Here is a 24874-nt window from a genome sequence, read left to right as displayed (position 1 = left end):
TTGGGAAATTCATAATTTTGCCATATTGATCATCTGACCTAATATTCATTTCAATCTGTTTTATTTGTAATTGTGATTCGAAGCATAATTAAAACAGAAAACAAATAAATTATGTTGGAAAAAAATATTCAAAAAGATTTTTAATTTTATGACTGATATCTTTACGATTATCAAGAATGGAGATAAACTAGAAAATGCAATCAATAAGAACAATGCTAATCGAATACTTATTAACAAAAAAGAGAAGCTTTTTCATGGAATTACACCATATTTGTACGCTTGTATCTATGGGAAGCCAGAAACTTTAAGAATATTAGAAAAACATGGTGCAGATCCGTATTTTAGGCTTGTTAGAGCTTCAGATCATGTAATTTATCACGCTCCAAAATGCAAAATCGATACGAAAGAATATTTTGAACAATGCCAAGAAGAAGCAAAAAAGAAGCAATCTGGACTTAATGCTGTAGCACTTTCTATAATGAAAGACAACATTGATGTTTTAGTTTATCTTCATCGAGAAAAGAAATTTAGTTTAGATGAAAAATCAAACGGATTTTATCCAATACATATAGCAGCGAGACAGAATGCATCTAAATGCTTTGAATATTTAAAGAATAACATGGAAAATTGTGATCCTAACTTGAGAACAGGTGAACACTCAACAATAGGCGATTTGGTAGACAAAAATAATTCAACTTTGATTAAAATTATTTTAAAGCCACTAAAAATGAAACCAAAATCAAAAAATATCGATCCAAAAACAACTAATTTCCTTTCTGGCATTGGTTATAATGAAAGTGAAATTAAAAGAATACCAGAAGATGTTTTGAAATTCGGAATTGAACGAAAATTAGAAAATTTCAAAGATTTGAAAAAACAGGCAGAATTAGTTAAGAGAACTATAGAAATTGAGAGTACACAAGATTAGTTTCAATAAAAACTTTATTTTTATAAATTCAATATAAAATTTTTTTGATAAGTGAATTTTTAATCAATTTATGTCCCATTAGCCGATTTAATAATGTTTAATATTATAAGCCTTCAAATGATAATAGTAATTCATAGATAATCAAACTGTTACGCACTTTGTTTGATATTTACGGTGATTTTTATTCTTTTAAGAATCTATGTATAGGGCTTTCATATTCGAGACTAATTTGTTAAATTTATGCAGATAAATCTATATTTTTTGAAGTCCAAAAAGTGACAAAACACATCAATCTTTGAATATGCTGATTACTAGCAATTCATGTAAGATTTGGTAATGAGTCTAAAGTTACCAAGCCAGAACCTGTCAGAAGATCAGGAAACACTTTCAAATTTGAATATCCATGCTCTAATAATGATTGTACATTCTTTGAGTTGCAATTCAAACCAAGTATGTACAAGGTTGAGTTATGGGGTGCCTCTGGTGGATACTTAGATAATCGAGGAGGAAGAGGTGCTTATACTTCAGGGTTTATGTCACTTTTCAACCCGAAAACCCTTTATCTATATCTTGGTGAAAGTGGTGCCTGGAGTGGTCCTGCGACATATAATGGTGGTGGACGAGGCACAATAAATGTTACTGATCGTAGTTACTCAGTATCTGGTGGTTCAGGAGGTGGCGCTTCCGATTTACGACTCATGGGAGGTCAATGGGATGATTTTGAAAGTTTGAAATCAAGAGTAATGGTTTCTGCCGGAGGCGCTGGGTCTGCATATTATAAAAGCTGTGGAGGCTTTATTCAAGGGGGTGCCGGCGGTGGTCTAATAGGATCCAATGGTGTCATTTGCAGTTTTGACGAAAGTGATTGGTTTGATAAATCATATGGCGCAAAACAAGATTATTATGGAATCGGAGCTAGCTCCCATGGTGTAAATGGAAAGTTTGGGATTGGCGGATATTGTAATGATCCATTTCATGGTAGCGGAGGTAGTGGAGGCTATTATGGGGGCGGTGGCGGGGGTAAAGTCGATTCACGCGTTGGAAGTGGATCAGGAGGTTCTTCTTATATAAGCGGTCATGAAAATTGTAAAGCAATAAGTCAAGATTATACTGAAGCAAACTTAAAACACTTAACTACATCTGTACATTTCTCTGGCTTCCGATTTTATTCCACTACTCTTCTGAGCAGTTTGGTTAAAATCCCAAGTTTTTCGTCACCTGATCAATATGAAAGCAATGGCCATAATGGATATGGTTTAGCAAGGATAACCGTTATTGAAACCATGAATGCTGTATCTAATTGTATTTATTTCAGCATCAAATATTCTTATTTGTTATTATTTATAAACATTGAATTCTCAGAAGGATGATAATTAGAACTAATGTTTGGTAAATGTGTAAAAATAAGAGATAAGTTGAGTTCCTATAATAAATAAATAAAAATTATATTTTACTATTTAAAAAACAATAAAAATAACACACAATTATATATTGACAGTAACCTTTGGCCATAGTATCTTCTTGCAATGAGGCAGTTGTTCCAATCTCTCCTCTTTTGAAGGTTCAATTGAATGGAATTTTTCATAAATTGGGCTGCTGACGTATTTAGGGGTTTCTTTACGCTCTATTATCCTTGAAGCTGGTAACTGGAAGCTTGAAACAAAGCAGTCTTGCATGTAAGTTGGTTGTCTGTAAGATTCCGAAGTTACTGGCGACCAAAAGTAAAATAGAGAGTCACTAACTATTATTGTGAACATTATAACAACAGATGATGGTATTTCTTCTTTAAATCCGAATTCTGAGAGCCCTTTTGTTGCAAATATTTGGAATAAAATTGAAATTATCAAATAAGGGATAAGTAGCTGCAGGAAGTAAAATATATGCCTGTCAATATACCATTTACCCATTTCATAAGCAACATAAGTGATAATTGATTCATTATCCAAATTTCTCATGAAATTTCCATCGAATACGATTCTTTTCATTCTGCCTCCGACAGTAATAATATTTCCTTCCTCTAATTTGTCAGAAGTAATCGAAATGTATTGTAATGGAAAATTACAAGTTCTTGAGATTTTTCTTATTTGTCTCATGATATTCTTTTCGGAATATTTCTCTAGATAATGTCTGTCAGCATAATAGTCGGGTACCATTCTTGGAAGTCCACAAAATAGGAAATATAATATTCCAGAAACGATAATCCAATGAATCAGCCAGAAATATTTAGCAGCAGAAAATTTGACGATTGTTGATCGATTTTCTGGATTTTCTCCATCAATTTTTCTGGAATTTCTTCTTGTCAATAATTTTGTGAGAACAAACAAGATTGCTTCGAATATGTAGATAACGCCATGGTAAATCAAATAGAAAAGTACTGATCTTGGTGGGAAATGACTGATATCATCAGAAAACCATGTAACATCAGAATATCTCAAGCGAAGAGTATGAATAAGGAATCTTTGTAATGGAAATATTGTCGTTCCATAACGTGCGAGTATTAAAATAACCATATTAATGATATCTGTTTGTGTATATGGATAAATGATGTAAGAAAATTGCAAAATACATATGTTTGCAACTAGTAAAAGAAAATCTTGTCGCATATCAGCTTTGATTCGATCTCTTTGTACGTGCATTTGATTCATATTTCCGGAATAAATCTTATTTTCGATATATCTTGTAATATTTTTGACTTCTGAGGCATTTACATAGAATTTCAATATGAATTCGGCTATTAAAAATGCGAATAATGCAATTTTAAATTTCGGAATTGTTTTAATAACTGGTTTAGAAGATGCCTTGTTATCTGATTCGACAGTATTCACTTGTTCAACTTCCTCATTAGATTGTTCGTCATATTGCTCATCTTTTTCTTCTTCACTCATTGAAATTTTTTGATTTCATATCACCTTGGATTTCATTTCTCCAGTTATCATATGTTTGAGATACTTTGTTATTATTTGAATAATTCATATGCTTTTATGCACAATTTGTAAATAATTATATTAACTAGCTGCTCCGCACGGTTTCGTTCGCAGGATCTCAACAAGAAAGAAATTTACATTTATAGAGTTCGATACAACGAAAGATGCAAAAGATGCATTTCATTTCTTGAAATCAGCTGAACAAAATTATCACGATCATTGTTTTCTACATGAATAACTTAGTATTTTTTTCTTCTAATGAATTTAAGAGGTAAAATATATGGTAAAATGCAAATATATCTTTAGAAAAATTATTAATGTCTGAGCAAGACGTTCATCCAAGCAAATATAACAAACTGCGAGGCAGTTGCAAATACTATATAGATTCGTATCTTGCATTGTATCAGCTAAAAACGGAAAACGAAGGAGAATTAAAGTCGATTTACAAAATGATCAAAACAGATTTGATTGATTCAAAGAAATATCTCTGCACAAATGTTATTAAAGACATTTTAGTTATCATCCCGTTTAATAATCGCTATACAAAGTCATATTTATTTCTTGCCAAACTCATATCTGATGATTACCATATCACAGAGGTCAGCAGTGTTGAAACTTTTCCAGGCTTCCTGTTTTATAAAGAATATGGAATTCAATTAGACAAATCAGCTAATTTTGAACAATTTAGCTCAACAAATCTGGACATTCATACAGAAAATACAATTTACAGAGCAATTATGTATAATGACATAGAAACATTCATCGCATTCACTGAACAAGAAGGATTTAATAAAGACCAAACACTTAAAAGCGATTTATATCCAGACTCTTATAATGAATATTCATTACTTGAATTATGTTGTTACCATGGAGCAGTTGATTGTTTCAAGTTATTAAGAACAAAATTTAAATCAGAAATAACTCAAACATGTCTAGCATTATCATTTTTAGGCGGAAATCCCGAGATCATGAGTGAATGTTTGAAATTTCAAAAACCAAATGAAGAATGCATGGGTTATGCAATTATTTCACACAACGTTGATTTTGTTACATTCTTGATGAATGAGTACAATTTAGAGATCGACTTAGATTATTGTAGGTTTTATAATAATCTTGAATCCTTTTTAATTTATTTCGATCAAACTAATGATATAAACAAATGTTTCGTTTATTCAGCAATATTTGATACTCCATCCCTTTTGGAATACTTCCTTTCACATGGTGCAAATATCAATGAAAAAGATGTAGGTGGAAGAACCGCACTTCATATCGCAATGCTTACTAATATAAAAGAAACTGCAGAATTTCTTATTTCACATGGTGCGAATATCAATGAAAAAGATATATTTGGAAGAACTGCACTTCATATTGCAGCAATAAACAATAGTAAAGAAACTGCCGAACTTCTTATTTCACATGGTGCAAATATCAATGAAAAAGATAAATTTGGAAAAACTGCACTTCATGTTGCAGTAGAAAACAATAGAAATGAAACAGCAGAATTTCTTATTTCACATGGTGCAAATATCAATGAAAAAGGTGAATATGGAAGAACCGCTCTTCAGATTGCAATACTTAAAAATAGTCAAGAAACTGCAGCAGTTCTTATTTCACATGGTGCGAATATCAATGAAAAAGATAAATTTGGAAGAACCGCACTTCATATGGCAGCAGCAAATAGTAGAAAAGAAACTGCAGAAGTTCTTATTTCACATGGTGCGAATATCAATGAAAAAGATATATTTGGAAGAACTGCACTTCATATTGCAGCAATAAACAATAGTAAAGAAACTGCCGAACTTCTTATTTCACATGGTGCAAATATCAATGAAAAAGATAAATTTGGAAAAACTGCACTTCATGTTGCAGTAGAAAACAATAGAAATGAAACTGCAGAATTTCTTATTTCACATGGTGCGAATATCAATGAAAAAACTAATAATGGACAAACCACTCTTAATTTTGCAATACTTAAGTATTAATAATAGTAACGAAACTACAGAATTTCTTATTTCACATGGTGCGAAAAAAATAATGTTCTTACATAAGATATCCATTTGTTTTCTGGTATTTTCGAAGGAGATTGTTGGATTGATAGTATAATAATCGTTTTTGTCCATTTTTTGCACTTGAGTTTGTTAGATGTGATGACCTTTATTCTATTCATCCTCGTGAAGTTGCACATGAATTCACTGGATACAGTCTTCCAAAATTGCATAAATGTTTAGGAAGAGATTCAATTTGGATAGTATTACACCAACAAAATATTTTTGATTGGCAGTGGAGAGAAATGTCTTCCATTGTAAGCTCTAAGCATGAATTATTAAGAATATAAGCAAATATAACTATTTTTTTAAAAAATCTAATGCGTATAAACATATACCTGAGGGTTAATTGCATAAATATATTGTAATGACAAATTAATAAGAGTGAAATAGTGTCAAAACTGTATTGTTTGCTAGTGAATTTTTGATTTTGAGTATAAATTTTATCATAATTACACTCTTTATATCATAAAAATGTTATATTATAAAAATCAAAAATTTCAACATCCATTCTATCATATCCTCTTTTAAAAGGCGTTTAAAATGTCTATATGTGTCAAGATACAGAAGCCTTTTTAGAAGGTGGGGAAAAAAGTGACGATTTTCCAGGGAAAATGAAGGGTAAGTAAAACAAGTAACGTTGATTGACTTAATTTGATTTAGTTTCATTGAATAAAACCTTAATTGATATATTTTCCTATATAATAAGCATGCTAAAAAAGATAATATTACATATTTACTATGTAAATTCACATTACATTTATTTTACTGATCTTGAATAATGCGTTATTGATCTGAATTTTGATCTGTTACTTCTATCGGCTGTAATGAGTGGATTTACAACTTTTTCCATCATTCTATTAAAAGCAGAAATAAATTCTTCAATCTTTGCATTCTCTTTGAGGTCAGGTTCGGCCTGGGATGCTTGGATATATAAGTTAAAGCATTGAGTTGCAACAGTGGTGAGAGTAAGCAGCTGGCACTCGAATGATTTTGTAATAGCGTCCAAAAACTTCCTCATGAGCTTGAAATCTTAGAACAATGTAAAGAATAGAGATGCATTCAAATCTTTTACGTTTTCTATACAAGATTTGATGGCGTAAATGATACCAGTGAACAAATCTTATTGGTTTGCTTCAATTTTTATATATGGATTTGGATCAACTATAGCATAATCGAGAAGTTGAACACAAATTTTGAGAAGATCATCTTTACAATTTCTCTTTATCATTATTGCTTTCATGATTATTGTTATTGATCAATTAAAAGTTTGCTTGGCTATTATATCCTATATGCATTTTAAAAGCCATTAAGTTAATTTTTATATAGTATGCTATTTGAAAGTTTTACACATTTATCATAAATATTTGACATTTATTAAGGGAGCAATTACCGCTTTCTGACATGCTCTCATTATATTCAAAATATATTAGTTACTTTTTGAGAGGAGGGACGTATTTAAAAAGTGAATATATATATTTTAATAGTTGCTTGATATTTTTTTGGGCTTATTTATAAGCCCGAAAAAAGTGTCACAACTATTTACATATCTTTATTTTAATAACAAAAAAGTATAACAGCCATATGAGCTACTAGGAGATGAATTATAATAACTTTTTACTTTATAAATTTGAGATATAAAGTTTGGAAATATCAATAAAAAATTGATATATATTCAGAAAGTGGTAAATGCATAATTAAATTCATTAAAAATTCGTCATCATATGTGAAAGAAGGCGTTCGGCGTTGTATTTAAAATGAGGATCAATTGCTCGATCCATAGATGTTTTCCCTTCATTATCTTTCTCATTGATATTAGCACCGTTTGAAATAAGAAGCTCAACTGATTTAATACAACTATTAATAAATGCCAGATGAAGAGCTGTTTTCCCTTCATTATCTTTCTCATTGACGTTAGCCCCATACGATATAAGAAATTTGATTGCTTCCTCATTATAATGATATACTGCTATGTGAAGGACTGTTCTTCCATGTTTATCTTTTTCATTAATATTTGCACCATATGAAAGAAGAAGTTCAGTTGCTTCTTTTTTACAGTAATATGTTGCATAATAAATAGCTGTTCTTTCATCATAATTTTTTTCATTGATATTTGCACCATATGCGTGAAGAACCTTGATTGTCTCTGTATGATTATAACGTGCTGCAATATGAAGAGCTGTTTCTCCATTTTCTCCTTTTTCATTGATATTTGCACCATGTGAGAGAAGCACCTTGATTGTCTCTGTATTATTATAACGTGCAGCAATATGAAGAGCTGTTTTATCAAGTTCATTTGTTGCATTGATATTTGCACCATGCGATAGGAAATATTCGCAAAGGGATGGAATATCAAACAGCGCTGAAGCAATAAAACATTCATCAATATTATTAGTTTGATCAGAATAAACTAAAAATGGATCAAGATTATTGTAAACTCCACATTTTTCTAAATCGATCTTTATTTTGTGTTCATTCATCAAGAATGTAACAAAATCAATGTTGTGTGAAATAATTGCATATTCCATGCATCCTTCATATGGTTTTAGACGTTTCAAGCATTCGCTCATGATCTCTTGATTTCCTCCTAAAAATGAAAATTGTAGACATGCGTATGTTATGTGTAAATGAAATTTCGTTCTTAAAAACTTGAAACAATTAACTGCTCCATAATAACAGCATAATTCAAGTAATGAAAATCCTTGTTGACTAAATAAACCATAAATATATGGATAAAATTTACTTTGAAGTATTTGACCTCCATTAAATTTATCCATTCCAGCTAATATGATGAGTTTTTCTATGTCATCATTCATAATTGCGTTAATAGTATTTTCTTGAAGAATGTTTGGATTTCCTATATTTAGTTCATTGAAATCTTTAGACTTTCCTAATTTAATTCCATATTCTTTATAAAAAAGATATTCATCAATTTGTGGAATATTGGGGACTTCTGTTATATGATAATCATCACATATGTGTTTCACAAGAGCTAAGTATGACTTTGTATAGCGGTTATTATACAGAATGATACGCATGATATCTTTTATAATGTTTTCTGGAAGACGTTTCTTTGAATCAATCAAGTTTGTTTTAATCATTTTGTAAATCTCATTTAATTCTTCTTCTTTTTCCGTTTTCAGCTGATACAACGCAATATATATATCAATGTAATATTTGTGTATGTTTCTCAATTCAATGTATTTGCTTTGATCATTGTATTGATCAGACATTAAATCTTGATAAAGTTGTCACTTTTGGTCTCTTCAATGAAAATTTTTAAATTTGTCATAATTATTAATCAAATAAGTTATTTATGACATTCATCAGGATTAAAAAGGTTTAGTGTCAAACATGTGAAATGCAAAGATTGAATATAAATTTACTACCTTCCAATAGGGCAAAAAATCATATTTGATCAAATTTAAATTCGAGCCTCAGATGGCTACGTTTGCCCTTCGGGCAAGCGTATCCACCTTTGGCAAAATTAATATATATATATTCATTCTAAGATATGAGCTCATTCAAACTCTCTGAATTTTTTCCAAAATTTTATCGTCATTTGTTCTGAGAAGTATATGTGATGAATTCTGATTATTAATGTTTCATTATCATCAAACATTAAATTTTTTGAAAAAAAAATAATTATATTATCAAAAAAACTCTATTAATAACATGTTTTATTTGAGAGCAGCTATTGGCTTTCTTCCAAATCCTTTTGTAGTTAATTTTGCAAAAATCAAAATTGCAGGTAAAGATATGATAATCAACACTAATAGGACATATTTCTGGATCGACAACGATTTCGGATACCACTCTCTTGATGGTGTGAAAGGCGCCGACGGCGAAAGAGATCTTGAAGGCGGAGGAAGAGAAGCAGTTGGCGAGAATGGCATAGACGGGGAGAACGTTTGTGTCCTCAGCATGTAGTAGCATTGAGAAATGTCTGCAGCGCTAATTTGCAGAGTATTTACTTTATCCATTCTGAAATTGCATCCTTTGAAGAATACAGCTGATGCATTTCGTTTGATCTCTTTCTTTGCAATGTCTAAATGGCAATCTAAGAAAACAATTTTATCTGTATCATCTGAATTTATGAAATTTCCAAATTTGTTGCCAGAAAGAGCAGTATGGTTAATAACTAGTGTTGTACAGCCGATAAATGATACCAAAGTACCTTTTTCTGTTGCATCATTATTTATTATGTTGCAAAAAGAGATATCTGTTTGTGTTTCGACCTGAAATAGGGATATCAGTCCAGGTCCACTATTATTTTCAAAGCTACAATACTCTATATCCAAGATAAGCATATCTTCGCAACCTAGTGTTCCATCTGCTGAAATTAGCTTAGATTGGCTAAAATTACAGTTTTCCATAAAGGACATGGTATCTGAAAATACGTATAATGATTGCTCATTTCCGAGATTTGACGGTCCAATATTATAAAATGTACTGTAAGTCAAATATCGAGGATTCTTTCCCGATGGATCATCGTTATTTGAATGCTCGCTTTCAATGGTGAATGCCATTGCGCTAACTCCAGCATAAGATTTTTGTACACAAGTAGACTTAATTGAGTAAGATTTCGAGAAAATATAAAAAGCACCTGAGTTAATCTTTGCGTAGCAGTTGTTAAATCCGCATTTTGTGAAAGTAATTTTTCCGGAAGTGGAATTGAAATAAACTGCACCTCCATACCCATCTTCTTCGTTCTTACAATCAGAAAAAACGCATGAAACAATGTTCATCTTAGTATCATCGTTAAAATCTTGAAATGTTGTAAAAATCTTTTGAGAAACGCGAACAGAGTTGATATGAAGAGGTGGGTTGAGGAATTTTTGAAATGATGATTTAGTTAGTGTTGCGGAAATTTGCTCAGATCTGAGAAATGAATTATAAAATCTTGTTAACTTTGAATTATGAAGTGAAAAACACTGAATCTGTGCGGATTTTGACTGAAAAAAGAATGGAGATCTGGAAATCGAGGTTAATGCTAATGATGTTATGGATGTGTTGATCATTTCAAAAATTTTAGGGTACCAGGATAAAAATTTTATCCCCTTTTATTTTTTTAACAATGGAAACTTCCCAAATTGATAGCGATTTCAAAGGCACAATAAGTTGGAAGTCTCCTAGAAGCGGCAAAACGATCAAAGTTGAACAAATTGTTGAGAAAAAAAAGGAAGAAGATAAAGAAAAATATTTTATTTACTATACAAGCAAGAAAGGACTTCCAAAATTCAAATGGGTCGATTCAACAGAAGTTACAGCAATAAAGCAGTCACATGATTCGAAAAAGAAAAAGCAAAAATCATCTAAGGATGAAATCATATCATCTCTTCACTTAAAACACGGTGATCGAGCTTTTTTATTTGATACATCAGAATGGGAGAAAGAAAATGATACATTAATAGAATCCAAATTTAAGAAACCATATGTAAGCCTTCATAACGTAGATGGACAATATGATAGGCATGGTAGCTTCTGCTGGTATTTGAAATACTCAAATGGGTCTGCTATTAGAGCAAATAACGAAATTAAGCAAGAAGATCCTTCCTTGTTCCTCAAATATATTAAAGCACAGCCAGATAAATTCGTTGACCCTAGAACCAATTGAGTGTGGGACAAACTATCCAGTGTCACTTTTTATTAACCTTATTTAAAAAATTAATAAAATAATAATAAAAAATTATTTGAATCTTTTACATTAATTGTTTCTTTTTTAAAAGTACCTTTAAAGTACAATAAACAAGATTTGAATCTATTGATCCTTGTTGCAAACTTGAATATATTGCTTCAAGCATTTTTGAGAGTAGCCCATGCTAGCTTTTATCTCTTCTTGGATACCAAACTGGAGGAGCTCCATAGTGTTGAATATCACGGGCTCCATACAACAAATTGAATAAGGTATTTCAAAATTTGAAGGAAATGGTCCATCATTGAATGTAGTGGCCGGGAATTGAATGACATACAGATAGTTTGAGGAAATTTGTTATAAATTATAATATAATTGAAGAATTAATTATCAAAACAAGTCTAAGAGCCATTTGTCAGATTTTCCCGAAATGCAAGGTTAAGATTTTAGCAGCGACTAACTTTGAGTGTACATATATAATTGTTATACTGAGTACTTTCTATCTGTGTTACTTATTTGAGTCTAAGAGCCATTTGTCAGATTTTCCCGAAATGCAAGGTTAAGATTTTAGCAGCGACTAACTTTGAGTGTACATATATAATTGTTATACTGAGTACTTTCTATCTGTGTTACTTATTTGAGTCTAAGAGCCATTTGTCAGATTTTCCCGAAATGCAAGGTTAAGATTTTAGCAGCGACTAACTTTGAGTGTACATATATAATTGTTATACTGAGTACTTTCTATCTGTGTTACTTATTTGAGTCTAAGAGCCATTTGTCAGATTTTCCCGAAATGCAAGGTTAAGATTTTAGCAGCGACTAACTTTGAGTGTACATATATAATTGTTATACTGAGTACTTTCTATCTGTGTTACTTATTTGAGTCTAAGAGTCATTTCTACCATAGAACTAGATATTGTCTCTCATTAAATATATATAACTGTAAACTGCTTAATTCATTTATCTATTTAGATAAAATTATATTTATATAAGATTTCATGTTATTATTTCATCTTTATTATTTTTTTTATTCCTTTGAAAAGTGACACTGGATAGTTTGTCCCTTTCTCGAACCAATTACCGAAATTGATATTATTTTTATTTGTAAATAAATTGTTAATTTCTTTTACTATACATACTACTGTGATATGGGAGTTCAAATGAGTTGCTTTTAATTAGTATTTTCAAAGAAAATTTAAAAAATTCAAAAATCTAATAAAAATGCTTGTTCTGATTGCAAATTTAAGTCAAATTCGATGGATATATTAACTACAAATAACATTTTATATAAATAACATAAAAAACAAAAATAATAAAATAAAATTACGCAATATAGCAGCAACGAGATTTCTGAGGTGGATTCGGGGTCGCTGCTTGGGGTAAGCTTCTTGATTTTTTACTAAATGTTGAAGGATTGCTGTTCACAGACACAGAATTGGATTCTGTATGAGTTCCTGTTTCTGATAATGATGTATACTCTGTTTGGGTGTTACTTATCCTCCGCATCTTTCTTTTATCTGTAGAAGATGATTCGTATTCATATTCGGACGTAGATTGGTAATAAGTGCTTTCTTCCGAGCCCGAATTATATATTGAGGTCCTTCTAGTGCTCGTTCGGGATATATCTTGTGTGGGAGCATTAGAATGTGAAATTGTTGGATGATGAGATTCTGAATAGGAATGGTGAGATTTTTCGGTGGGGTTTGAGTATTCTGAATAGGATTGGTGCTCTGAAACAGATTGTCCGACTGTTGAATGATGACTTGTCTTAGATATTGATTGATGTTGAGTTGTCTGAGAGTTTGAGGATGAAACTGAAATGGAAACATCTGAAGAAGTATCTGAAGAATCTGAAAAGTTCGGAGATAAGTCAAATTGAGAGATTTTCCTTAATGGATTTCTTACTGTGTCTGAGGGCTTATCTGGGCAAATATGACTCATGTAAGCAGGAGACTCGCCTATCGGAGGAAGTCTGTTCGGCATAATTTGATGCAAAATCATTTCTTTAGCTGTACGAAGTTCAGCAGTGTCTGTTCCTGATGGAAGCGGTGGAGCTGACATTAAACCAAACTTTAATGGGCTTCCAGTATCTGTTGGCATATCATCAGGTGGCTTTTCTTGTGATTGCCCACTGTTCATGGGCTGAATCACAACAAGAGCTTTCAAAAAAAGTGCCACAAGATTTATTCTCAATATATAAACCACAAAAAAATTAATCGGGAGATGGAATCGAAATCAAGTGATTTATTTTGACTTTTCAAATATGAAAATCCGTTATTTTGAGGTTGGGATTATTTTTTGATCGATGATGTCATTTTGACATGTTTCAGTTTAAAATCGGATTTGACTAATATAGATGCTGGGTAGAGTGGATTCGATCGAACCATAGATTAATTATAACCTTTCAACTTTAATTTCTCAAAAAAATAAAGATGGCAAGAAGTTATATATGTGAGTAAATGACGTCTCTGGTCATACCTAGTAATTGACATATAATTAAGTGCTGTAAAATGAAATTAATTAAATTTGAAAAATAACAGTTTTTATTTTCAAATAATTAGGATTGTGAGCATATGGTATTGATGATAATGTTGAATATAGTACCGATTTTCGAATAAGAAAAAAAAATTATTTAAAATCCGATAAAAAAATATATTTAATAACAAAAAATGAAAGTTAATCGAGCTTGCTATTGGAGAATACACTTCTTATGAAGATTGTCGATGTCAAAACTCCAATTCCGCCACAACTCAATCCGCAAACTAAAGAAAAGAAAGCAGTAAACGCAAAGTAGACAACGCATCCATCATGCCTCATGTTTTCGATCTTAAAGTAGAAATAGAAAACCGAATAAAGTATTATAATGAAAAATGAGGAGAAAGGAGCCAAAAACGAGATCCATTGCCAATTATATGACTCGTTATGCAATCTGAGGAAGGTATTGTATATTGACAAGCACCCGCTGACGATAAAAATGCAAAAAACACATGATGTTAAATCAGAAAAAGTGACGGCGGTTTTTCCCTTCCAGAGATACTGATATAGAATAAATTGATTTGGAATCATCATTATTCCGATGATAATTGCTGATACAAAGCATAAGAAAAACGATGTTGTGTACCATGGCTGTTTTGGAATGATTCTTGGCACAACAGCGATTTCTTTTGCAGTAATATCGGCAAATCTCTCTTTTAATGCAATAATACTGCCGAATATACAAGCTCCGAATGAAGGTAGTAGGTAAAATATGGTCAATCCAATAATATTTGGTACAGATAGTGCAAATGGAGAACTTTCATCAGCAAATATCTTTACAGACCATATAATTCCTACGTATATTATATTGGGAATTATGTTTGCTCCGAAAACTAATCGCAACCATTTCTTTTGTGAAAATAAGAAAGAAATTGCAGCTGCAAACCATCCGCAGAGGACATTTCCAGCAATATATGAGAATAAAAATAATTGTATACGTGTTCCACTCTTTCTAGGTATTCCTTTGGCCATACAATAGCCAAATGTGCCAATTACTGAAATAACTAACGACAAACCATGAGAAGCAAGCATAAATAGTAATGAGCTGTACTTTGGTGACCGAAATACATCTCCATGAAGGATCTTCCATCCTCTATCAGCTGAAAAAGTCAAATCTTGTAAATCTAACTGAGTTGAATGTTCGAAATCAGACATCATTTGATTGTAAAGCGACTTTACATATAGTATGAATAGAATTGTTAATACAATATTAAGGCAAACTGATTTTTCATTTTCAAAGTACTTTTGCCTTGGTTTTGTCTCTGTTTTATTGAACTTTTCTATCGATTCGTATCTCACTGAGTACTGGAAGTCTAAATCCATCTTCGTTACGATTCTTTGATACTCGCACATTTCTACTTTGAAATCTACGATACAATTATCATGTAGGAATACTGTGAATTCCATTCTCGTTGCTAATTCAGGTCCTCCTGGTGTCATTCTCCCAATTTCGTAATATTTTAAAATATCATCCAAAAAAATTTCGTAGTTATAATATGAGCTAACGGCTAATTTGAACGATGTTACATCGAATGGCGATAATATCTTTTTAAATATTGTTACGTTTTGTTGTGGTTGGTTAACTCTCAGATGAATTCCAATGTCTTTCAAATGAATTCCAAGTAATTTATCACCAGTGGTTGACCAATATCGGATTTTGTTGTTTATATTTAAATCTCTGAACGCTGTGATCCGTTTTAATCTTTCCGCTTCTGCTGGCTTCTCTGGGAAGCCAATGTTACCGAAATAAGCAACAACTATGTCTCCATTTCGATATTTACCTTGAAGTGAGAAAGCAATCTGAAAAAAAAGTTGAAAAAGCATAAATATAAAAAAAAATTGTCACTTTTATTGTGCAAACTAAACCAAGCAATTATATTCCGACTATTTCTAAATATCAGAGGGCTGTTTATATAATAAATCTTTTATATCTCGAAAGCTGAGCTTTCCTCACGGATATTGTGATATAAATCTTTTTTTTTATAGCATAATGTTTTAAATTCCTTTAATGTAGATTTACCAATGCTATTAAGTTGAAATAAACTGAATATTTCATTGAATTAGAATAGATATAGAAAGTATTTTAATATAAAACAAAAGAAAAAAACAAATTCATAAATATAATAAGAAAAAATTGTAAATAGATAGTTAAAAGTATTATGATATTGCTCTATTATCTATTTATACAAAACAAGTAGTACAATTGTCTTCAAAAGACATAAATTAGAAATAAATTCTAAATTATAGCTGAATATTATCGCCAAATGCGCTTGTTGGGCATACCCATGAAATAAGAGGACCATTTCCGCATATTTGTCTCATAGAATCAATCACAGAATACTTTGGAGTGTCAATTTGTTTGTATTTTGTGATTGTTGTATTATTTTCGCAAAGGTCGATCAAATTTAGAATCATTGACCATGATAAAATAAAAGTAAATATAAATTCTTCAGATGCAGAAATTATCATCAAAAAAACTTGAATGGCATCTTGTGCTTGGTCAGGAACAGAATTCATAAAGAATCTCCATACAAATAATGATATTGCGTAAAGTGCTCCATAAAAATTCATCAAAATAAATTGTTTGTGATTGCGTTTACCGATCCAATTTGTAACCCAATCACATATGTGGTCTGCTCTAATGATAAATCTTCCTGTTGTTTTTGATAGCGAACAAGAAGGAGGAATATTTTGCTTTGCAAATCTGTATTGATCTGAAGAAGTTATTGTTCCGGATAGTATTTCCTCAGGCGAATACTTTGTTCTTCTTGTCTCTACCCAATTATATGGTAAATATCCAGGATCTGATAACATTGCGGAAAAATATGACCAAAAGAACAAAATCATCATAAGAGTTATTTGCAAGCATGATATTATTTTTGATATTAATGATAATCTTGGGAAAGTAATAAATAAATACGATGAATATGCAAATAATATTAAAAATACTACCGATGAAGGCATACAAGCTGATATTTCCCAATACCCACAGTAATGTTTGTTTGTTTTCTCTATTTTCATTGTCTTAACAAAACAGCAACAACCTTCAAATTTCCAAGATGTCAAAGGAATGTTTTTAAGATCGATAGGATCATTTATTTCATCATTTTGAAGATTTTCTGTATATGATTCATGTACTAATAGTTGATCTGTATCCCCATTTTCATTCATTTTACCAAATTTTGAAGAAAAAGTGACAAAATCAAATGGAGGAAAGTAATTTTGGCGAGTTCTGGAGCTGGTTTGGCTTTAAAGGTCAACCAGATCCGGATATTGAATACACATGGTTCAGGATACAGGATTCTTTAACATTTGATGGAATAAAAAACATAATTACAGATTGTACAATTTATTATTCATCGCGCAAGCCAAACCATTATTTAATAAAACAAGAAAATGGTGTAACTGAAATATGGGATATTACTGAATGCCAATTTCGAATTATTCCCGAATTTCCATCATCAATTGAAGTTTCTTCAGGCAAAAGGCTATTTATTCTATGGGGTGTTTCGTCCTCTTTTATAGAATTTTTAGTCCAAGATCACAAATTAATGCCAACACCGAATTTAAAGCCAGCTTTCAATACAATTCCTATCAAATACAGTCGAGTATCTATTAAAAAGGATCCTCCTCATACTGGCGAAGTCATTCCTACAAATTAAAATAGAATTCTAATATTAGGTTTGCCAAAGTTCATAATAATATATCTATTAATGATGATTTTGATAGGGATGCATGACTTTTAGATTCTTGCTAATTTAATACTATTCTTTTTTAATATCTTGTTTATTTTCATAAATCTTTCAGTTATAGATTATTTTCTTCCATTTCTTTATGAGACTGAAGGATCCTGTGATAGTTGCTTTGCAACATCAAATGAAACTTTCAAACTTTTCCAAGTTAATTATTTGTTTTTTATAAATTGTCAAAATCCATTTTGCAGATTTCATATCAAACAATTTCATGAAAATTTGCTGTTTCGAATCAAATGATGAATTGTTTTTGAGTATTTTATCAAAGATTTCATCAATTTTGTTGTAATCCAATTCATGTTAGTGAGATTCTGCTATGTTCTAGAATATATTAAGTAAATAATGAGTAAAATGTGGGTTTTAGCTTATCACGCAATCTAATGTTAAATAATTCAGACTTATGATGAAAAACATTCCAAATTATTACTACTGCTGCTAAGTTTCATTTAAATACAGACTTTCAGCACTTCTGAATATTACAAACAGTTGAATCGATTTAGATATCTTGTAATTCTTAAATATTTTCTTCATAATTACTCAATTTCATATAAAAACAAATTGAATTTAAAAAAATAATATAGGTTTATTGAATAAAAACAATTTTTTTATGATATATCTTTACTGAAAGCAAAACTTACTTGTAATGATTAGTGTACGGCATTTTGTTCAACTAAGTTAGTTAATGAGAAACTGTAGTACTATGAGTTGCTTGAATTTAAAATTTTATGATATGACTAAATGGTCGAAGTTTCTCCTTAAGTTGTTCTTCATCCGCAACATGTGAAATCAAATCATAAATATACCTCCTTGTTCCTGAATAAAATTGATTTTCAGGCGAAAAGTTAATTTCCACTTTAAATTTGGACTTAATGAAATCTTTTAATCGTTTATTGTCATCGGATAGATTGATAGACTTATTATCCACCACAAGTTTAACTTTTTTTGTTAAATCATCTAAATTGGGAGCAATGTCGAAAAATTCACCAAATTCATATAATTTGAACTTTGAGCCATTATCACGCTCAAGACGATCTCGATCGAAGCCTTTAATTATAGCCTTGAAGCCCTCGTAATCACACATTTTTTTTAATTGGCCCCTAAAATATTGGTTTAAAGACCCAATATTAGTTTAATAAATTTTCCAACTTTCTTTTGGAAAATAATTATGGTGCTAATAGAAACATACAAAAAATTGAATGAAAATTGAATTAACTCATAAAGAAGTCTAAATTTTTAGTTCGTGAAAAATATTTATCAAATATAAAGGAATTTTTAACTCATTATTAAATATAATATTAAGCTGATTATTACCGATTAATTGGTGCAATTTCCAACCCTAAATACTGATTCAATACCTTGCTTCAGAGATGAAAATTAAAATGTAAAGAAATTTCGAACAAAATATTCATTTTTTAAATGTAATGTTATGAATATTTTTTCTTGATTTGATTTTTCTTTTTCTTTTTATCGGTTATGTAACGTCATGCGTTAAAAAGAGAAAAAAAATGAGCTTACCACCTCTTGATATTTATTCTCAAGATTTTCAGTATGTTAAATACCTTATTCAGAAGCAGCTCGATGCGCCACGTCTTAAAATTATTGAATGTTTAGATGCAGCATCGGTAAGTGCAGCAAATTCTTTTGCAGAATTCTGTGAAAGCTTGGAAGATAAGAATATTGTTCATGTTTTCATGCCCCTTGATTCATTAATGCAACCTTTATCAGATATTGTTACGCGTGGTGTTAGAGTTAATCCAAGAAAAGGATTTAAACTCAATGTTGACCGCATTTTACTTCCAGACAGAGCAGCAGAAGAAATAACTCTTATTCATTGTCTTGTTGCACTCGGAATGCCACAAAATTGGCAGCACGTTGCAGCAGAATTACAAGATTATTCATTCGATACATCAATACCGACAGGTGACGCAATTTTAGATGGCTTCCAATCAATATGCACGAATCCAAAGCAACACGAATACTATATTTTCAATCCAAATCAAATTAGAACACTTCATGTAATCAAAATCACTGGAGGAAAAGATTTAGAGAAAGTTGCAGAGACAAGTTCACTTTGTGATCTCTGCCACAAGCGTGAAGCCGATGTTTACTGTGCTAACTGCAAAGTAAAGTTATGTAATCAATGCGATGAAGACGCTCATGGCCACAATCCTGTTCTACAATCACACGAACGCATACCATACTCAGATGCCATTACATCAATGGAATGTTGTCCATTCCATCCGAAGAATCGCGTCGAACACATTTGTCTTGAATGCGGACTCCCTGTTTGCTTCCAATGCAAGCTTGCAGGCAACCATTCCCAAGGAGCAGCCGCAAAACACGAATTAGTCCCTATAAAAGACGCTTACCACCAAGCACTTTTGTATTCAAATGAAAACGATAGAGATTACAACCGTCGTCGTAGATTGATCAAAAGAAAGCTTGCTGATGCAGACCAGCGCCTCAAAGACGTTGCCGAGAACACTAAAAACCTTGAGCAGACAATTATGAAACTCGCTCGAGAAGCCATTGAAAATTTGAAGCAAAAAGCCGGAGAAAAAGCTTTGAGAATCAGAAGTAACCAAGTTGAATTACAGCGCAAACTCGATGAATTAGAAGAGAACGCTGCATTCATAGAGACACACAGAGACTTGTCCAATCCAGCTACGTTTATTCAAGCACTTCAACAACATCAAACAATCACAAGAACAGAACTCAAAAATGATGATGATTTGCCATCTGATTTATGGGTTCAAGGTGATCTCGCTGTTGTTGGATCATTGGACATCAAGCCAAGACAATTAACTGAACTCCCTGAAGGAATTAAAAAGAGAGATTTGGATTTCGAAGAGAAAAATGTCCGTCAAACTGTTAATTCAACAACAGAAACATATACAGAGACACAATCAGCCACGGAAACAGCTCCTTCATACACAGAAACTGTTCCTTCTTCAGCGAGACACGCTCACAGAGCAAGATTGTCAACAATGGCTGCAAGAAGAGCTAAAAAAGTTGGTTGGGAATTGCCATTTAAACCATTTAATAGTTCGTCAATTTTGACAAATGATGAAGAAGCAAGGAATCTCTATTTGTGCCTTCCTTTCAAGACAACTCCTGAGCCACACATCCTGTTCTCAACTGAGAGAGATGGAAAGTCTATTTCTAGAATGCACCAGAGAATAGATAACATCGGAGTAACAATTGTTCTTATTAAAAATGGTGCTCATGTTTTCGGAGGTTTCGCTGCATCGAAATGGAACAAAGAAGGAAAACCATTTGGTGACGGAACTTCTACTTTTGTTTTCTCACTAACACATGACGCTTTCTTGCCATTCAGAGCTAGAAGTGAAGATGCTTGTTACCTCAAAGCTGACTACGACTACATTTCTTTCGGAGGAAAAGACATTTTCCTTTCGAATGATTTCGTTACTTGTTCGTCAGAAATAGAGAACTCTTACACGGCTGGATTCCCTGAGGGTTCGAAAGAGGCTAAGACATACTTGGCAGGTGCGGAAAAATTCAAGGCTGATGTTGTTGAAGTTTGGGGTTTCTTCCAAAAATAAAATTTATATTGTAATGTTAAATTTAAATAAAAATCACTTTTTTATGATCTTCTTGTTAGAAAACGTCTTTCTTATCACGCTTAAATTTCCACCACGCCCTCAATTCTACCAGGCCTACATTTAGTGTTTATAATACAATAAAAACAATAAATAAGAATAATTGTAAGAATATTTATTCATTCTTCATTCTTCCTCTTCCTCGTTTTTTTAGGAGGCGGTTTTTATAAAGGAAAGTTAATCTTCAACTTCACTTATTTTTAAAACAGTGAAAAGATAGAATATGAATTGAATGAAAACTTGCTTTAAATCGATCGTTCAATTTAAAGGTCGTCCCGAGATAATATATAGGGGAAAAAAATGTTTTATATTTAGAATCAATGGGAATTAAGAATTATCTTTTTTTATTATTATTTCTAATGAAATTAATCTTCGAAAAGATCAGAAAAAGAAAGATAAGTTTTTCCATCATTATTTTTTTGTTCATTAATATTTACATCATGTGAAATAAGAGATTTAATATTACATGCTGCAACATCAAGAGCAGTTTTCCCATCATTATCTTTTTCATTGATATTTATACCATGTGAAATAAGAATTTTGATTATTCTTGGACATTCATAATATGCTGCAAAATGAAGAGCAGTTTTTCCATCATTATCTTTTTCATTGATATTTGCACCATGTGAAATAAGAAGTTCAGCTATTTCATCATTATATTTCCATATTGCAGTATGAAGAGCAGTTTTTCCTCTTTCATCTTTTTCATTGATATTTATACCATGAGAAATAAGAAGTCCAGTTATTTCTTTAGAATAATTAGATGCTGCGGCATGAAGAGCGGTTTGTCCATCATTATCTTTTTCATTGATATTTATACCATGTAAAATAAGGAGTTCGGTTGATTCTTTACTATTTTTCTCAACTGCATGATGAAGAGCGGTTTTTCCTCTTTCATCTTTTTCATTGATATTTGCACCATGTGAAATAAGAAGTTCTGCTATTTCTATACAATTATTCTCTGCTGCATTATGAAGAGCGGTTTTTCCTTCAATATTTTTTTCATTGATGTTTGCACCATATGATATAAGAAGTTTGGCTGTTTCTTTACAATTATACCGTGCTGCAATATGAAGAGCAGTTTTTCCTCTTTCATCTTTTTCATTGATATTTGCACCATATAAAATAAGAAGTTCGGCTGTTTCTTTACAATTATAACGTGCTGCATTATGAAGAGCGGTTTTTCCTTCAATATTTTTTTCATTGATATTTGCACCATATGATATAAGAAGTTCGGCTGTTTCTTTACAATTATACCGTGCTGCAATATGAAGAGCAGTTTTTCCTCTTTCATCTTTTTCATTGATATTTGCACCATGTGAAATAAGAAGTTCGGCCGTTTCTTTGCTATTATTACATGCTGCATAATGAAGAGTTGTTTGCCCATTTTCATCTTTTTCATTGATATTTGCACCATGTAAAATAAGAAGTTCGGTTGTTTCTTTACTATTATTAATTGCTGCTTCTTGAAGAGCAGAATACCCATTATTATCTTTTTCATTGATATTTGCACCATGTAAAATAAGAAGTTCGGTTACTTCTTTATTATTATTTTCTGCTGTTATATGAAGAGCGGTTTCTCCATATTTATTTTTTTCATTGATATTTGCACCATGTGAAATAAGAAGTTCAACTGTTTCTTTACTATTATAAGTTGTTGCAATACGAAGAGCGGTTTGTCCATCATCATCTTTTTCATTGATATTTGCACCATGTGAAATAAGAAGTTCAACTGTTTCTTTACTATTATAAGTTGTTGCAATATGAAGAGCAGTTTGTCCGAATTTATCAAATCCATCTAGTAAAATTAAACCAATATTTTCTTTTGTAAATTTTATATTGACATTTGCACCAAGTTAAAGGAAGTATTCGCAAAGGGATGATATGCCAAACATCAATGAGAAAATAAAACATTTGTTAATATGCCAAATATCATTAGTTTGATCGAAATATTTGGATTCAAGATTATTATAATCTGCGCAATATCCCAAATGGATTTCAATATCGTATTCATTCATCAAGAATGTGACAAAATCAATGTTGTGTGAAATAATTGCATATTTCATGCATTCTTCATATGGTTCCTGATATTTCAAACATTCACTCATTATCTCTGGATTTCCGCTTAAAAATGAAAATTCTAGACATGTTTCAGTTATTTCTGAGTCAAATTTCGTTCTTAATAACTTGAAACAATCAACTGCTCCATGGTAACAGCATAATTCAAGTAATGAATATGGATATAAACTGTATTATAATAATATGGATATAAACTGCTTTCAAGTTTTTGATCTTTATCAAATCCATGTCTTTCTGTGAATATTATGAATGTTTTCAAGTCATTATACATAATTGCTTTGTATATTGTATCATCTGTGTGAATTTCAAGATTTTTAAAATTATCTTTTTCAAAGTCATCAACTTTGGCTAATTTAATTCCATATTGTTTATAAAACAGGAAGATTGAAATACGTGCAGCATTGTAGGCTTCTTCCACATGATAATCATCAGAAATGAATTTTGCAAGAAACAAATATGACTTTGAATAGCGATTATTATACGGAATTATATTTAAAATATCTTCCATAATCCTTTTTGGCGTATATTTCTTTGAATCGATCAATTTTGTTTTGATCTTTTTGTAAATTTGTTTTAATTCTTCTTCTTTGTCAGTTTTCAGCTGATACAATGCATTATATGAATCGATGTGATATTTATAGATACTTCGTAGTTCGATAAATTTATTTGGATGAATGTCTTGTTCGGACATCAATAATTTTTTAGGACACATTTGCATATTTTCTTACAAATATCTTTTAAATTCATTAGAAGAAATGAATAATATGTTAAACATGTGAAAAACAATGGTCTCAAAGATTTCGGAAATAATTTATGAACATTAATTCAGTTCAAAGATATGAAATAACAATAGAGAAGTCGAGGCCTATAGGTCCTATTATACAAGATTGTAGGGATGATAAATATAATTGAGATTGGGGCAAATGCAGTGCCATTTGAGAAAAAAGTAAGAATATTGTATACTTTTAATAGAATTAAAGAACAGAAAGAATTTTACAATAGATTTGTTTTTCAATCTTGAAATCAAATTTTAATGCAATTGCTATAAGTAATAGTGCGATATATCATGACATTCATAAAAATGTGTCGTACATGACTTTCATAAATAACTTTGTAAATATCGATTATTTGAATTATGTTTTTACCATTGAGCGATGATTGTTTCAAGTTATTAAGAACCAAATTTAACTTAGAAATAACTCAAAGAAGTCTTATGTTTTCATTTTTAGGAAGAAATCAAGAGATAATGACTGATTGTTTGAAATATCAGGGGCCAGATGATGAATGCATGTAGTATGCAATTATTTCACACAACATTGATTTTGTTACATTCTTGATGTTCTTCATAATGTAGCA

General features: G+C 31.1%; 15 protein-coding genes across 15 annotated transcripts, besides 2 other annotated features; 6 read left to right on the top strand and 9 right to left on the bottom strand.

Annotated features, from left to right (window-relative positions):
• Positions 1-148: 148 nt before the first annotated feature.
• Positions 149-1252, top strand: TVAGG3_0516280 (Ankyrin repeat family; the record flags this gene model as incomplete). The annotated part of the gene is made up of 1 exon (XM_001320604.1): positions 149-928. One exon carries the CDS (start codon positions 149-151, stop codon positions 926-928), a length of 780 nt encoding a protein of 259 aa, XP_001320639.1.
• A 128-nt stretch (positions 1253-1380) lies between these two features.
• TVAGG3_0516270 (glycine-rich protein family) lies at positions 1381-2298 on the top strand (the record flags this gene model as incomplete). Its single annotated transcript, XM_001320605.1, has 1 exon — positions 1381-2298. The coding sequence occupies one exon, from the start codon at positions 1381-1383 to the stop codon at positions 2296-2298; it is 918 nt and encodes a 305-aa protein (XP_001320640.1).
• A 50-nt stretch (positions 2299-2348) lies between these two features.
• On the bottom strand, positions 2349-3813 carry TVAGG3_0516260 (CAAX prenyl protease 1 family; the record flags this gene model as incomplete). The annotated part of the gene is made up of 1 exon (XM_001320606.1): positions 2413-3813. The coding sequence occupies one exon, from the start codon at positions 3811-3813 to the stop codon at positions 2413-2415; it is 1401 nt and encodes a 466-aa protein (XP_001320641.1).
• A 356-nt stretch (positions 3814-4169) lies between these two features.
• On the top strand, positions 4170-5834 carry TVAGG3_0516250 (ankyrin repeat and SOCS box-containing protein 4 family; the record flags this gene model as incomplete). The annotated part of the gene is made up of 1 exon (XM_001320607.1): positions 4170-5834. The coding sequence occupies one exon, from the start codon at positions 4170-4172 to the stop codon at positions 5832-5834; it is 1665 nt and encodes a 554-aa protein (XP_001320642.1).
• Positions 5835-6657: 823 nt separating this feature from the next.
• TVAGG3_0516240 (uncharacterized protein) lies at positions 6658-6918 on the bottom strand (the record flags this gene model as incomplete). The annotated part of the gene is made up of 1 exon (XM_001320608.1): positions 6658-6918. One exon carries the CDS (start codon positions 6916-6918, stop codon positions 6658-6660), a length of 261 nt encoding a protein of 86 aa, XP_001320643.1.
• Positions 6919-7274: 356 nt separating this feature from the next.
• Positions 7275-7307: a mobile genetic element.
• A 189-nt stretch (positions 7308-7496) lies between these two features.
• TVAGG3_0516220 (protein ubiquitination) lies at positions 7497-9130 on the bottom strand (the record flags this gene model as incomplete). Its single annotated transcript, XM_001320609.1, has 1 exon — positions 7604-9130. The coding sequence occupies one exon, from the start codon at positions 9128-9130 to the stop codon at positions 7604-7606; it is 1527 nt and encodes a 508-aa protein (XP_001320644.1).
• A 447-nt stretch (positions 9131-9577) lies between these two features.
• On the bottom strand, positions 9578-10918 carry TVAGG3_0516210 (uncharacterized protein; the record flags this gene model as incomplete). Its single annotated transcript, XM_001320610.1, has 1 exon — positions 9578-10918. One exon carries the CDS (start codon positions 10916-10918, stop codon positions 9578-9580), a length of 1341 nt encoding a protein of 446 aa, XP_001320645.1.
• Positions 10919-10974: 56 nt separating this feature from the next.
• On the top strand, positions 10975-11514 carry TVAGG3_0516200 (uncharacterized protein; the record flags this gene model as incomplete). Its single annotated transcript, XM_001320611.1, has 1 exon — positions 10975-11514. One exon carries the CDS (start codon positions 10975-10977, stop codon positions 11512-11514), a length of 540 nt encoding a protein of 179 aa, XP_001320646.1.
• Positions 11513-12602: a mobile genetic element.
• Positions 12603-12797: 195 nt separating this feature from the next.
• Positions 12798-13745, bottom strand: TVAGG3_0516180 (uncharacterized protein; the record flags this gene model as incomplete). The annotated part of the gene is made up of 1 exon (XM_001320612.1): positions 12856-13671. One exon carries the CDS (start codon positions 13669-13671, stop codon positions 12856-12858), a length of 816 nt encoding a protein of 271 aa, XP_001320647.1.
• Positions 13746-14160: 415 nt separating this feature from the next.
• TVAGG3_0516170 (secretion of lysosomal enzymes) lies at positions 14161-15891 on the bottom strand (the record flags this gene model as incomplete). Its single annotated transcript, XM_001320613.1, has 1 exon — positions 14209-15891. The coding sequence occupies one exon, from the start codon at positions 15889-15891 to the stop codon at positions 14209-14211; it is 1683 nt and encodes a 560-aa protein (XP_001320648.1).
• A 417-nt stretch (positions 15892-16308) lies between these two features.
• TVAGG3_0516160 (cysteine S-palmitoyltransferase protein) lies at positions 16309-17238 on the bottom strand (the record flags this gene model as incomplete). Its single annotated transcript, XM_001320614.1, has 1 exon — positions 16309-17238. One exon carries the CDS (start codon positions 17236-17238, stop codon positions 16309-16311), a length of 930 nt encoding a protein of 309 aa, XP_001320649.1.
• Positions 17239-17273: 35 nt separating this feature from the next.
• Positions 17274-17729, top strand: TVAGG3_0516150 (uncharacterized protein; the record flags this gene model as incomplete). Its single annotated transcript, XM_001320615.1, has 1 exon — positions 17274-17729. One exon carries the CDS (start codon positions 17274-17276, stop codon positions 17727-17729), a length of 456 nt encoding a protein of 151 aa, XP_001320650.1.
• Positions 17730-19294: 1565 nt separating this feature from the next.
• Positions 19295-21431, top strand: TVAGG3_0516140 (zinc ion binding; the record flags this gene model as incomplete). Its single annotated transcript, XM_001320616.1, has 1 exon — positions 19325-21382. The coding sequence occupies one exon, from the start codon at positions 19325-19327 to the stop codon at positions 21380-21382; it is 2058 nt and encodes a 685-aa protein (XP_001320651.1).
• A 1864-nt stretch (positions 21432-23295) lies between these two features.
• Positions 23296-23547, bottom strand: TVAGG3_0516130 (protein of unknown function (DUF3447); the record flags this gene model as incomplete). Its single annotated transcript, XM_001320617.1, has 1 exon — positions 23296-23547. The coding sequence occupies one exon, from the start codon at positions 23545-23547 to the stop codon at positions 23296-23298; it is 252 nt and encodes an 83-aa protein (XP_001320652.1).
• A 71-nt stretch (positions 23548-23618) lies between these two features.
• Positions 23619-24209, bottom strand: TVAGG3_0516120 (protein of unknown function (DUF3447); the record flags this gene model as incomplete). The annotated part of the gene is made up of 1 exon (XM_001320618.1): positions 23619-24209. The coding sequence occupies one exon, from the start codon at positions 24207-24209 to the stop codon at positions 23619-23621; it is 591 nt and encodes a 196-aa protein (XP_001320653.1).
• Positions 24210-24874: the final 665 nt, after the last annotated feature.

The sequence above is a fragment of the Trichomonas vaginalis genome, chromosome II (assembly GCF_026262505.1).
Source record: "Trichomonas vaginalis G3 chromosome II, whole genome shotgun sequence".
In the NCBI taxonomy this organism is placed as follows: domain Eukaryota; phylum Parabasalia; order Trichomonadida; family Trichomonadidae; genus Trichomonas; species Trichomonas vaginalis.
The sequence above is the reverse complement of the archived record's forward strand: the minus strand, read 5'-3'. Positions and strand labels throughout refer to the sequence as shown.